Source organism: Leopardus geoffroyi, chromosome B1, assembly GCF_018350155.1.
Source record: "Leopardus geoffroyi isolate Oge1 chromosome B1, O.geoffroyi_Oge1_pat1.0, whole genome shotgun sequence".
NCBI lineage: Eukaryota > Metazoa > Chordata > Mammalia > Carnivora > Felidae > Leopardus > Leopardus geoffroyi.
This window is the reverse complement of record NC_059327.1, coordinates 28,512,810-28,526,340: the sequence shown is the minus strand read 5'-3', so window position 1 is coordinate 28,526,340 and position 13,531 is coordinate 28,512,810. Positions and strand designations below refer to the sequence as shown.

The 13,531-nt window shown below is 36.5% G+C and overlaps 1 protein-coding gene across 6 annotated transcripts in view; it reads right to left on the bottom strand.

Annotated features, from left to right (window-relative positions):
• Positions 1-13,531, bottom strand: part of WRN (WRN RecQ like helicase) — a 154,340-nt gene that overhangs the window by 89,488 nt on the left and 51,321 nt on the right. For all 6 annotated transcript variants that reach the window (XM_045456141.1, XM_045456149.1, XM_045456146.1 and 3 more), the window contains 3 exons: positions 8,986-9,100; positions 4,705-5,128; positions 1,992-2,072 (listed from right to left, as the gene is read on the bottom strand). In XM_045456141.1, coding sequence (XP_045312097.1) covers positions 1,992-2,072; positions 4,705-5,128; positions 8,986-9,100 — 620 coding nt within the window. The remainder of the gene's footprint in view (positions 1-1,991; positions 2,073-4,704; positions 5,129-8,985; positions 9,101-13,531) is intronic.

Sequence of the window (13,531 nt, the reverse complement as noted above, 5' to 3'; positions counted from 1 at the left end):
AACAATAAAATATTGTAATAATTTTAGGAAAGGAATATTACAAATGTGAAATAAAGCTACTCTTTATTTTGGCTTGACAATATTGGATTTTCTCCCCTAAATGAAGATTATCTATTTAAAGAATGTTAGGATATTTCAAAATTGTTTCATCTATATGGGTTTTTTTTGTTGTTTTTTTGTTTGTTTGTTTGTTTGTTTTTTACTGAGAAGTGACAGGAAGAATTGTTAAACCACAGTTCTCATTTTCTCTTTTTATTAAACCGTCCACTTAACATATTTGACTTTAATAGCTTTTTTTTTAAATTTTTTTTTTAACGTTTATTTATTTTTGAGACAGAGAGAGACAGAGCATGAACAGGGGAGGGTCAGAGAGAGGCAGACAAAGAATCCGAAACATGTTCCAGGCTCTGAGCTGTCAGCACAGAGCCCGACGTGGGGCTCGAACTCACAGACCGCGAGATCATGACCTGAGCCGAAGTCGGCTGCTTAACCGACTGAGCCACCCAGGCACCCCGTTTAATAGCTTTTTTAAAAGTGTATTCATTTCAGGCCTGGAAAAGAAAGAGTGATTCTGTTCCCGATTCTTCATTCAAGTCAACAAATATGCTTAGAAAAGCATTCTGAAAATAAAGTTCTCTCATATGTGCATCCAGATTGCCTTCTAAGAGGTTCAATATACAATGTAAGATTGTGGAAGTCTGCAAGTGTCCTCCAAATGCACTACTTGAACAGCATTCTGCAGAGAAATGGTTAATCAATAAAGGAGTACGATTTAGTATTTACATTCTATTATTGCTATTAGCTAATATTTATTAAACACTTAAGAAATGTCAGGCTCTGTACTAAGCTCTTCACAAATGACACCTTAAATCATAGTTACAGCTGTTAACTGAGTACCAAAAAGACTAAGAAACTTGCCCAAAGTCACACAGCAAATAAATGGAGAAGCTGGGATTCGAACCCACATCTAAATTCAGAATCCAAAAATAATTAATTAATTAATTAATTAATTCAGAATCCACATTCCCAGTCACTACCCACTACTCTGGCTCAAAACTAAAGAATCAGGACCCTAAAAACTCATTTCATTAAAAAGAAAAAAAAATCACATCAACCTAAAGATGAGGAATAAAAGGTACACATTATGATGAACTTCTGTGTTTTTCTTCATTTTCAATTAATTTGGATAAATTTAAGCTTTGCTTTCTTATTGTCCATCCCTAGTTCATACCTGACAAAGAAACTGGAGGTTGGGTGAAATGATGGAAAATAGACTTATAAAATAGTATTTTCAACTGTGATAATAAGATAGGGGTAGATGAAACAACTTAAAACATTACAAAATTATATATAATAACTATATCCATAGTAAATAAGACTTTTTCAAAGCAAGTGAAGAACAATACTGAATGTATAACAACAGAGCTTCCAAATCAAAGGGGATACACATAGATGGGAAGAAAAAGAAACCTATTTCAATAGCAGAGGGCAAAATTGTTACCCATTTTCCAGGAAAAGATTTAAAAGAAGTGACCTGGGAGAAATATGTTTTCTAATATGCAAAAATTAGCGTACTACTAAAACATTATAAAGATGTAAAGAAATATGAAATGGAAAACAAAATCTAGGGGTGCCTGGGTGGCTCAGTCGGTTAAGTGTCTGACTTCAGCTCAGGTCATGATCTTGTGATCCGTGAGTTCGAGCCCCGCATCAGGCTCTGTGCTGACAGCTCAGAGCCTGGAACCTGCCTCCGATTCTGTGCCTCCCTCTCTCTCGGCCCCTTCCCCGCTCACGCTGTCTCTCTGTCTCTCAATAATAAATAAATAAATGTTAAAAAAAAAAAAAAATTAAAAAAAAAAAAACAAAATCTAATGATTATGTAATTGACAGTAATCACACTGTGGGAGGACATTTAGAATTAGGTAATATTTTACTTAATTAAATTCCCTTTTTAAGGAACTGGAAGCAAATTTCCATAATTTCAAACATACCTTAATCATCTCTAGTTCTAAATCTTCATCACTTTCAATTATATAAGATAGATCCTCTTCATTATCCTTGGAAAATAAATCCTTTAAAAAAATAGTATTTCAAACATTAATTTTCCAATGTAATTGACTCAATACCCTGTTTTCTACAAAATAAAGTTACTATGCATGAGATATCTTTAGACAACTTTCTCTTCTTCTCCAGTAGACAAATTTATAATACATATTTATATGTTTATATGACACACAGATAGAAAGGGAGAGAGGGTGGTAAGGAAGAAGAGAAAGAGGGAGGAATAAATAGATGCAAAGAAACAAAGAACCAAAAAAAAGGAAAATGAAGGAAATGTAACTGGAAAGATAGACAAGACAGACTGACTTGAAATAAAACCCCCCACAAGCTAAAAGTGAGTACAAAGTGACAAGTTCGACAATGGTTAAACAATATCAAACTGTGTTTCCCGACTTGAGTACAAGAACCTCCTTACAATGTTGAAAAATTCCATTCCATTCCATTCCCATTCCCATTCCATTCCAGGAACAACAGGTGTTCTTTTATATCTACTGATTTTAGGAGCTCACAAAAAAGCTGCTATGACTGTAATAATACCTTTAGATTAATCACTTTTACAAACAGTACCTACACATATTTGAAAAACTGTATCAGATATGTTATTTATTCAGATATTGCAAAGGTTCAGATATGAGGAAACTTTACAATTTGGCAATCCCCAGAAAGCAAGGGTCCAACAGCATGGGAACCTGCACAAAAATAATGCAGAAGGACCCAAAAAAAGTCCAATCTTTAAATTGAAAGTAGGAAAAGGAAGTCTAGCCATAATTAACCTGCAAAAATTAAGCCTTCAAAAAGGATTTTAAAGTAAGTTTTATAGAAAGAGAAAAAAATTCTTTTACTATTATTTTACCCTTTTAAATAGGGTCTTTAATGAATAAAGAAAAAAATTGCTAATGGTTATTACACAATAAGAATGGCAATAATTGGGGTAAAAGATGGCAGTGAGATCATTAAATTTTGATCATTCTATATCATTTTATGAAACCTATCATCTTAAAATGTATACCTAATATGAAATTTCCAAAAGGTTAAAGGTTGATGTAGCCATTAGCAAAAGATATTTCCTAAAAGGGGAATATGTTTTACAAGTGGTTGGGGTGAAAATAGCTTGAAAATCTTTTTTTACTTTTTAAATTTTTTTTTTTTAATTTTTATTTTTTGAGAGAGACAGCAAGCACGTGCATGCACATGAAAAGGGCAGGGACAGAGGGAGAGGAAGACAGAGAATCTTAAGCAGACTCCATGCCCAGTGCAGAGTCTCACGCCAGGTTTGATCTCACAACCATGAGATCACAACCTGTGCTGAAATCAAGAGTTGGACACTTAACCAACTGAGCCACCCAGATGCCCCTTGAAAATCATTTAATTTTTTTTTTTTTTTTAACGTTTATTTTTTATTTTTGGGACAGAGAGAGACAGAGCATGAACGGGGGAGGGGCAGAGAGAGAGAGGGAGACACAGAATCAGAAGCAGGCTCCAGGCTCTGAGCCATCAGCCCAGAGCCTGACGTGGGGCTCGAACTCATGGACTGCAAGATCGTGACCTGAGCTGAAGTCAGACATTTAACCGACTGAGCCACCCAAAATAAAACGCATTAATATGTAGGTAGAAGTGATTACTAATATAGTTACCAAACAGCGAATTTCTCAAATACTAAGATTTTGATTGCCACTAGAAAACTGAAAAGGGAAATAACCTTATTATATGACTTTCAAATTTAATTTTAAAAACGTAAAACTTCATTATTGCAAAATAAAATGCATAAAATTCTACCAAATATGGACATCATAGGTAATTTTCTAAACTAAGGAAAAACAAATGAGACAAAAGTATAGGCTATATGATGTCTCTTTTTATGGTTTGTCTTTACAATAAAAGAAACACAAAGGTTTTTCTAATACAACCTCATTATTTCAAAAAATATCCTTAACTTAGCCAGGAGAAAAACATTACCTCACAAATTAAACTAATAAAATCAGAACATAATAAGAAATCTAAACATGAAATTGACAGAGAATATAGAAGTTTAACAACAATTAAGAAAAAAACAGGTCAAGACTCTCTGGATGCCAGGAAAGGGTAGTGTCAGGCAAAAATATCAGTTTGTTAGAAACCCTCTTACAACAGCAAGTAAAGAAAATCTGTATGAGGAAATAAAACTACTTCCAAAGCAAACTTGGAAGAGTAAACACTAGTAGGTATATAGGAAATCCACACACAAAAAAAACAAAAAACAAAAACAAAAACAAAAAAAAACCCAGAGTTATCTATTATATAAAAATCAGGAGAAATGCTAAAATAGCAAAGTACAATGAATGTGTACTGACACTTTAAAATCTTTTCATTGTAAGACCGTAAGTTGCTGCTTATTAGACTCAGTCAATGCAGCAAACTAGAGCTCACGTGTCAAATTCAGCCCACTTTTTGTTTTTGTTAGTAAAGTTTTACTTGAATGCAAACAAGCTCATTTGTTTACATTTGTCTATAGTTGCTCTCACATTAAATTGGCAGAACTGAACAGTTATAACAGGAACCGTGTGGTCTGCAAAGCCTAAAATGTTCACTATCTGCCCTTTTACAGAAAAACATCAGCGAACCCCTAGTAGTGAATGAAAATTGTTTTCTCTTTTTTTTTAGTACCTCAGGAGATTTGCAAGTAACATCACTAACAAGTTTTTCCTGAGCCTGCTGCTCCAAAATCTGTAGTTCATATTCTGTAATATCTAATGAGTGCAAACAAATTCTTTCTGTGTTCTCTCTCAACTTATTGTCTTCTTCTAATACATCTTCAAGCCCATCTTCTCTTTGTTTTACTTCATTTCCAAGTACATTTTCCTCATCATGTTTAATTATATCAAGTGTTGTGTCCCACGTCTCATCTTTAACTTTAGTAAAACTTTCATGTTCTCTAATTTGTTTCTGTTGTACTCCATCAGCAGTTGGATTTTCCAATGGTGATAAGTGAAAATTAGCACTGGGCCTCAGTTCAGTCTCAGCTGAACCAAATATCGTCTTCCTCCATGAATACAGATTTTCTGAAATATCATTTAATAGTGTAGAAATCCTAAAAAAAATTAAGAAAGGGTAATTCAACTTTAACTGCAATAACTAGGAACACAAGTCATAATGCTTTTTAGTAAGTACAAGCTTTCTAGCCTGACCTTCACTTAAAAGACAAATTGGATTAAAATTATTCTTCATTCCCTAATAACCACTATCTGCTTATGGCTGTGGGTTACTCTCTAGTACTGTAAGACACTTCTGTATTTAACTTGTACACATACTAAGCATATATGCTAATATGCTTGTTGACTTGTAGGCTTACTAGTGTCAGTAGCGTTTAGTCCCAAACTAATTATTTATGCCAGTTACACTTTTTGTGGCAATTAATTTAAATGTAAGTCAAATCGATGATACATGACCACCAAAAAAAATTTGTTTTAAGTTGAACATGCTGAAAAACTCAGCAAATTTCCTTTTTTATAAAAAAAGTTCTGATTAACTATAGTCAAAGCAACCAAAAGTTTGGAGGAAAAATCTTAAAAACTCCTAGGACTCTGCATTCAGATTGTTTCAAGTGTCTTAAGTTTTCACTCCTAATTTTAAAGAAACTGAAACTAGAAATTGCAAATGATACACAACGGGCATGAGTTAAAAAAGAAACTCCAAAGAGCAGTCCTATATTTAATGAAAAAGCCATGATAAATATAAAAAGACCGAGAAACAAATATATACTAATATGTTAAATTAAAAGAAAATTTTTATGATCCTACATTTTAACTAACTTTTTCAATTTGCTGATCAATTACTAGTCCCAACTGTAACACATAAGAGTGTTTTATGTTATAATTCAAAAATGATGCTGTTTAGCATAGTCAATAATCACAAAACTAGAATATATTCTTTGGAATAAGAAAAAAACTTCCCATCAGTGGACAAATAAGAAAATATGGAGAGGCTGTATGTGAATAAATATGATATGAATTTTTTTTTAATTTATTTATTTTGAGAGAGAGCATGAGCAGGGGAGAGACAGAGAGAAGGAGAGAGAGAGAATCCCAAGCAGACTCCGCACCACCAGCATGGACCTGATGGGGGCTTGAACTCATGAACCAGGAGATCATGACCTGAGCTGAAACCAAGAGTTGGACACTTAACCAACTGAACCATCCAGGTGCCCCATGATAAGAATTTCTTAACTCGTTAATTATAGTTGCTAATAATAGCATTTTAACTAAGTGACTTTAAACATCTATTTATAACCAAACCTGCAAAGGAAAACCACAGCTAGAGTGTAAATTTTTTTTTAATGTTTATTTATTTTTGAGAGAGAGAGAGAGAGAGAAAGCAAGTGTGAGCAGAGGAGGGGCAGAGAGGAGGAGAGGGAAACACAAAATCTGAAGTAGGCTCCAGGCTCTGAGCTGTCAGCATAGAGCCCGACACAGGGCTCAAACTCACGAACCGTGAGATCATGACCTGAGCCAAAGTTGGACACTTAACCAACCAAGTCACCCAGGATCCCCTAGCGTGTAAAATGAGACACACTATCTTGTCTGTTGGTAATAGGGTTTATTAAAACAATTTTTAGTTACTTCATAAAAGTGGAAGTTAGGGGGAGAAAAGAGGATATGATAAGCAAAGAGACATTTTTACTATTTAGTTAACAATTTTGTTTAGCTCTTCTAATTCTTCTGTATTGAAATTAATACTTAATAAAATCTGACATGACTTTTAAAGTTTTATATTGATGATTCGAATAAAAATTTGATCATTTATGGGAATAAACTATCAAAAATGCTGAGTTGTTTCATGATTTTTTCCCATGCTAAAAATAGCACCAAATTTGGGCTCAAGCTTAAGTTGACAAATCTACATCAATACAAACAAAATCAAAATTAAATTCAAAACCTAAAAACTCACTAATTCTAACATTCTAAAATTGTTCAAATCTTATGGAGAACAGTTAGCATTATACTTAGGTATTCAAATATAAGAACCACACATAAATAGTTTAGGAGAAACAGATATGTGACATTAAATTGTTAAATGCATGGTAATGTTGTAACATATAAATACAGCAACAGTGACATACAGATTGACAAGACTGTAAGAGCTTATTTATTCTGTGCTAACATCAGAGGATGACATGCCTCACATGAGGTAACTATTTACTCTAACAAATATCAAAGGATATCTTTATCTTCTTCAGTAAGGCATAATATACTTCTCCTTCTCTCTTGGAATTGTTATTATGCATATTAGTAGCCTACAGAAAGCATCAGCACCCAAAAGAATGCCAAGGACAGGACAGCAATACAAGAGATGTATAATGAATTTAAATCAACAGCTAAGAAGTATTGTACAATCCAATACCTTCCAGGTTCACTGAAGCATAAAACTGTCCCCTTCTCTAACAGACCTCAATTGACTCTACTTTTAAAGTTCTCACTTCTAATTTTTATAGTTTTTTCCACTCTTTCACAGATTGCCACCTTTAACTTCCAGGTGTGGTCATGTGCACACCCTTCCTTATCCATGCCTGGTTTTCACTTTAACTGGATATCCAAGCTTATCAAACTGTATCTATAAACAAAAAGCAAATAGGTTCTGAATGGGTTTCATCCACTACGTACTTCAGTGAGTTTCAATTCATGCTTAGGGCATGTATTTTGGCATTCAGAGGCCTTTTTTGCTCCCCCTTGTTTCTAATGTGTAATTTGGTAAGTTAGGTATTATGCAGACTTCTCACAAAGAACCTGAAATAAGAAATTTAACTAGTCCTTGTTTGACACTGAAACTTGACAAGATCTTTCTTTACTAAAGATGAATCCAGTATTTCCTATTCTCAAGTTTTAAGAACACTTATATAGCTTTGTTATTACAAAGCAAAGCATTAATGAGACATAATCAACATTTAATAGACAGTCCAACTGCTAGAACAAAAATCTGGAATACGTGTAAATACCATGTAAACAGTGATTATTTTTCTTTCATGGAGGGAAAAATGTAAAATTGAATATGAAATGGCTCTACTGGTACCTGTCCCCATTTGACAGTCAGTCTTTCAGAAATTCTGTTACGTAAAAACCACTAAAACAAACTAGGGGGAAAAAGGACTTTGAAAAAGATCTGATTCTCTGTATCATATTTTGAAATATCACAGTCAACATATATCACAAATCTCATCCCCCAAAAATACATGAACATTGCATTTTGTCAAAATCAGAATTCTATTTCAACCAACTGCTGACATTCCTACAAAGTATTTTTGCCTCAATATTATATTACTACATTGTAACCATTCCATGTTCAAGAGTATTCCTGATTTTAGAGGAAGTCATTCAGCAATTAAGGCTCCCGCAAGGCCTAGTCCCTGAAAGAGTCAGCTACAAGGCACCAGTAATCCAACCTCTATTAATCCAAATATCTCAAATTATCTAGGGTTTTAGCTATAAAATTACATTTAAAATCTGAATGCCTCTTGTTCTAACAGTGTCCTGATTAGGTAGAATTCCTATTTAATAATCAGATAAAAAAACCAGAAAAATGAAGCTACTAAATATAAAGTGTTTTTATTTATACATTTTAGGTGACCAAACTGTAAATATAATTAAATGAGAGATGCCCATAAACAAAAGAAAAAGACAACATTGAATCTAAAATATTTTCCTTTCTGTGAACTTCTGAATTTTATTTTACTTTGTTTCATAAAACATCCTACAGAGCAGACAGAAAAGCCTTAAGCTTTTGATCTGCAATGTAACAACTGGAAAGGTATTTCTCAAATTTACACATCAGTCCATGTATATTTCTATGAATCAAGCAAATTGCTATGAATCTACCTTAATGAAAAGTAATTCTTTATAAATAGGAATGTACAGTAAGAACAAACACAATTGGTAAAAACAGGTAATATTTAACCTCTGTGGATCTTCCAATTTTTTCAAAGTGTCAGGAAGACGCTTAGCCAGATCCATCATATCCTCAGATACTGAAATCAGTTGTTTCTTCACATCACTAGATAGCATTTCTTCCTCTGGAAAAAAACAATCAACATCACTTTTCAAACCACAAAGCAGGGCTCACATTGTCCTTTTCTTTCTGTAAGTGAGTTCCAACAAAAGGACTTCTTTATCCTATCTCCACATCACCTTAGTCACTTTACGTCCCTTTCAAACTTTTACTACTTAAATTTTAAATAAATTTCAAATGATCTGTATTCATACATATTACAACCAGTGGTTATCAACCTAATCAGAAGATGGTGGAAATGAGAATCTGAACCCATCTACATTATTTCAAGATCGGAAATCAGCATAACATCACTTGGGCTGTTACTTACGAAAAATAGTTTGGTAAACATAACCTTAGCCAACAGCCATTCCTTACTTCCCTAGTTATTAGGACCAAAATAAAATACAAGCCTTTCCAATCAGCAATCATCTTCCAAACCCTCAGCTTCATTCTGTCTGGCGCATCGTTCCCCATCCACACCACACCTGCCCTCCTTTCCAAGCCCTTCCCCTGCTTAGAATTTCTTACACTTCCTCACCGTCTTCTCTTGTCCTTCAAAAGTCCAGCTCCTCTGATGCATGTGACATGGGATTACACCATCTGCTAGTCCTGCTTGCTGCACCTTGTAACCTCAAAATCACAACCTTTCATTCACTGAAGGTTTTACTGCCTGGCTCACTGTCTTTCCCTTTACTACTACTCCTGTGGTCATTCCTAGTGATTTTACCACTCACAGATGCTCCGCCTAAAAGGGTGGCCTTCTCAGTGCTTTGATCCTTCCGTTTCCAACAATCTTTTCCTCAGCTGACCTCAGCCACCTATTCCTACAGTCATTTGACCTTATAATTGCCAATAAAGTCACTACTTCCAAACTTTAATTGTAAGCATTCCACTCTCCAAACACCAGCATGCTGGCTTTCTTTCTAAAATGCCTTCCTCAATATAACTGTTCTTTCACACTTTCAGAACGAAAATTTCCTTACACACCTATCCTTCCCACATCCACTCCCCACCATGTCTTTTTTTCCTTTCTTACCCATTTTCTAGTAATCACTCCCCTGTTTGGACTCTCCCCTCTTTTGCTCCTTCCTCCCTCCATGGTACTTATGTAGGAAAGCTCGTGCCCTAATTAAAACCAGCTTTTTTTACCTACTGGATGCCTATACTCAAAGAGTTTAATATAAATGAAAATAAAACCCAGCCATGATGACTCAGCTTGCTTTAAATTCTTAACACAGATCTCCACTGAAGTAATGACTGTTAATTATTCTACATTTCCCACTCTCCCACTATCAAGATGACCATGTCATACCTCTTTCTTTCTCTCCAAGCCTCCAACACCTGCTTGCCCTTCCTTTCATTCGGGGAACAACTTCACCTCTCACTACGCTAAGAAAATACAAAAAGAAAACTATCTCATCTGCCCACCCCCAATCTGCTAATGAGTCTGCATTCATAGAACTTCTCTCATTTACAGCAAAATTCCATGAAAGTGTTGTCTATACGCACTGTCTCAAACCTTCTACTCCCATTTTCTCTTAATCTGTCTCCAACCAAGCCTTCACCCCCACCCATGCAGCACAGCTGCTTTGGGAAAGGTTACCCACAGTCTCCACACTGTCAAATCTAATTGTTGAGTCTAGTTCCACATCTCCCCCAAATACTCAGAGGTATTTAAAACAGCTGATAACTTCTTCCTTATAAACATATTCCTCACTTGCCTTCCAAACACTACACCTGTTTCCCTCTGTCCTTCACTGCTGCCCCTTCTCAGGTCCTCTTGGCTGCACTCTCCTCCTCTTCCTGATCTCTAAATGTGGGTGTGCCCCTGACATCAATACTTGGGCTTTCTCTCTATTCACTCTCTATTTCATCTCATCTTGTTTCACTGCTTTATTTATTTTTTAATGTTTTTATTTATTTTTGAGACAGACAGAGCATGAGCAGGGGAGGGGCAGAGAGAGGGGGAGACACAGAATCCGAAGCAGGCTCCAAGTTGTCAGCACAGAGCCTGACATGGGGCTCGAACTCACAGACTGTGAGATCATGACCTGAGCTGAAGTCAAAGGCTTAACTGACTGAGCCACCCAGGCGCTCCTCGTTGCACTGCTGTAACTACCATCTGTACCTTGATGATTCCCAAAGTCACATCTCCAACCTCACCCTTCCCCCTGAACTCGAGTCACACTTCCAAGTACAATGTTCTTGGGTATCAATAAGCATCTAAAATGTAGCATATCCAAAACTGTAACCTGGATTTTTCTCACCCAAGCTCATTCTTCCTATGACCTTCCTATCATAACTGATCCTTCCATTCACTCAGCTGATCCAACCAAATATCTTAATTGTCCTCTCAGTCTCTACAATTCACCCCTTACAGAGAATTCATCGGCAACTCCTTCACAATATATACCTTCAAAACATATACACAACCTACCACTTCCCACCATCTCTACTGCTACCAGCCTAACCCAAACAATTAATTGTCATCTCTTGCTGGGACTATTATAGTAGCCTAATAGACTCCCCTACCTAATCACTTGCCCTCTTACAGCAGCCAAAAAAAAAGAAAAAGAAAGAAAAAAAAATCCTTTTAAATTAAAATTTAAGCATATCATTCTCCTGTCCCAAATCCTCTTGGGTTTCCCATCATCCTACTTTGTATTTATCTTAATAAAATATGCATTCATCGCCTATAAGGACCTAAATGATCTGGCCCAAGCTACTTTTCTAGCCTCACTTTCTACCACTCTCACCCTTACGCATTTTGCTACAGTTATCCTCATTGGTCTTTTTTTTTTTTTTTTTTTTGAGAGAGAGAGAGAGAGAGAGAGAGAGAGGGTGCAAGTAAGTGAGGAGCAGAGAGACAAAAAGAGAGAGAGGGAGAATCTCATGAGGGGCAGAGAGAGAGAGAGAGAAGCGGGCCTCACCCAGGGCTAGTGTTTTACCCAAAGCAGGGCTCACATTCACCTGAAGCGGGGCACAAGCTCACCTGAAGCAGGGCTCGAGCTCACGGGATGTGGAACTTGAACTCACAAACCGTGAGATCAGGACCTGAGCCAAACTCAGAGGCTTAACGACAACATACACTTGTTGCTCCTTAAATAAGGCAAGCAATCACCCTCAGACACTCAGCTCTTCCTCCGAAGACTGCTACACTCTTCCCTCAGATATTCACATGGCTCATTCCCTCATTTCTGTGAAATGAAGTGAAGCGCTTGTCTCCTGTGTTCAATGCATTTTCCCACCAACCGAAACTATACCTGACCCATGATAAACACCCATCAAGTATGTGATATGAATGAATATTCCCTTTCCAAACCAATCTAAAAAAAAGTTGTTTACACATGCTTTCTCATGTTTCTTAGCTCTAATAAGTCCTCTATCATGTTCATATGATTTCCATTCACATCATTCTGCTCATGCTATGGTTTAGCACTTCCTTGTTACCAAAACCTGGGGACCCTTTTCTGTTTTAGTAGCACAATGCACAAATAACCACTCTCTCCCTGGAATACTCTTTTGTCACTCAGTACACCAAAGCTGTAGGAGTAAAAAGGTTACAAACAACTAACACGTTGCCAAAACTAGTGATTAATTCTAAGTCCTCAGTTTCTCAAACTCTCAGCAGAACGTACTAAGAGATAGCTCCTCCTACTTAAAACATGCTCTTCACTTGGCTTTCTGCACATCAAACCTCCTAATTTTCTTCTCTGCCTATGGCAACTCCTTTGCTGTCCACCCCCCATCATGCAAACATTAAATACTAAGAGTTCCTCAAAATTCTTAGTCCCAGTCCTTTATCTCTAACTCTCAATTCTTTTATTTTTTTTATGTTTCTTCATTTTTGAAAGAGAGAGACAGAGCACAAGCAGGGGTGGGGTGAAGAGAGAGGGGGACACAGAATCTGGAGCAGGTTCCAGGCTCTGAGCTGTCAGCACAGAGCCCGACGTGGGGCTCGAACTCACGAACCGTGAGATCATGACCTGAGCCAAAGTCGGACGCTCAACCGACTGAGCCACCCCCAGGGGCCCCTTTAACTCTCAATTCTTTATCTCTAACTAAAACCATCCTCTGAGATACAGCCTGGATATCTAAGTGCCGCCTGGCCACCCACACCTGCTATCTCACAGCCATCCTCCCTTTAAGACATCTAAAATCAGCTGTTTGACTCCTCAGCTCCAAATCTTGCTCCTTCTCTTCAATGGGTTTCATCCCTGTTGCTCATGCCAACAACATAGGAATGATCCTTGATACATGGCTCTCATCATCACACCAAATTCTGCTGATTCTACTGCTCTATTCAATGTATTTTTATCTATCTCCTTCTCTCCATCCTCAATACAACCATCCAAGCCAGGCCACCACCCCCTCTCCCTTGGATTGCTCTTGCAGCCTCCTAACAAGTTTTCCCACTATGACCCTTGCCCTCCCACAATTCATTTTCGACTCT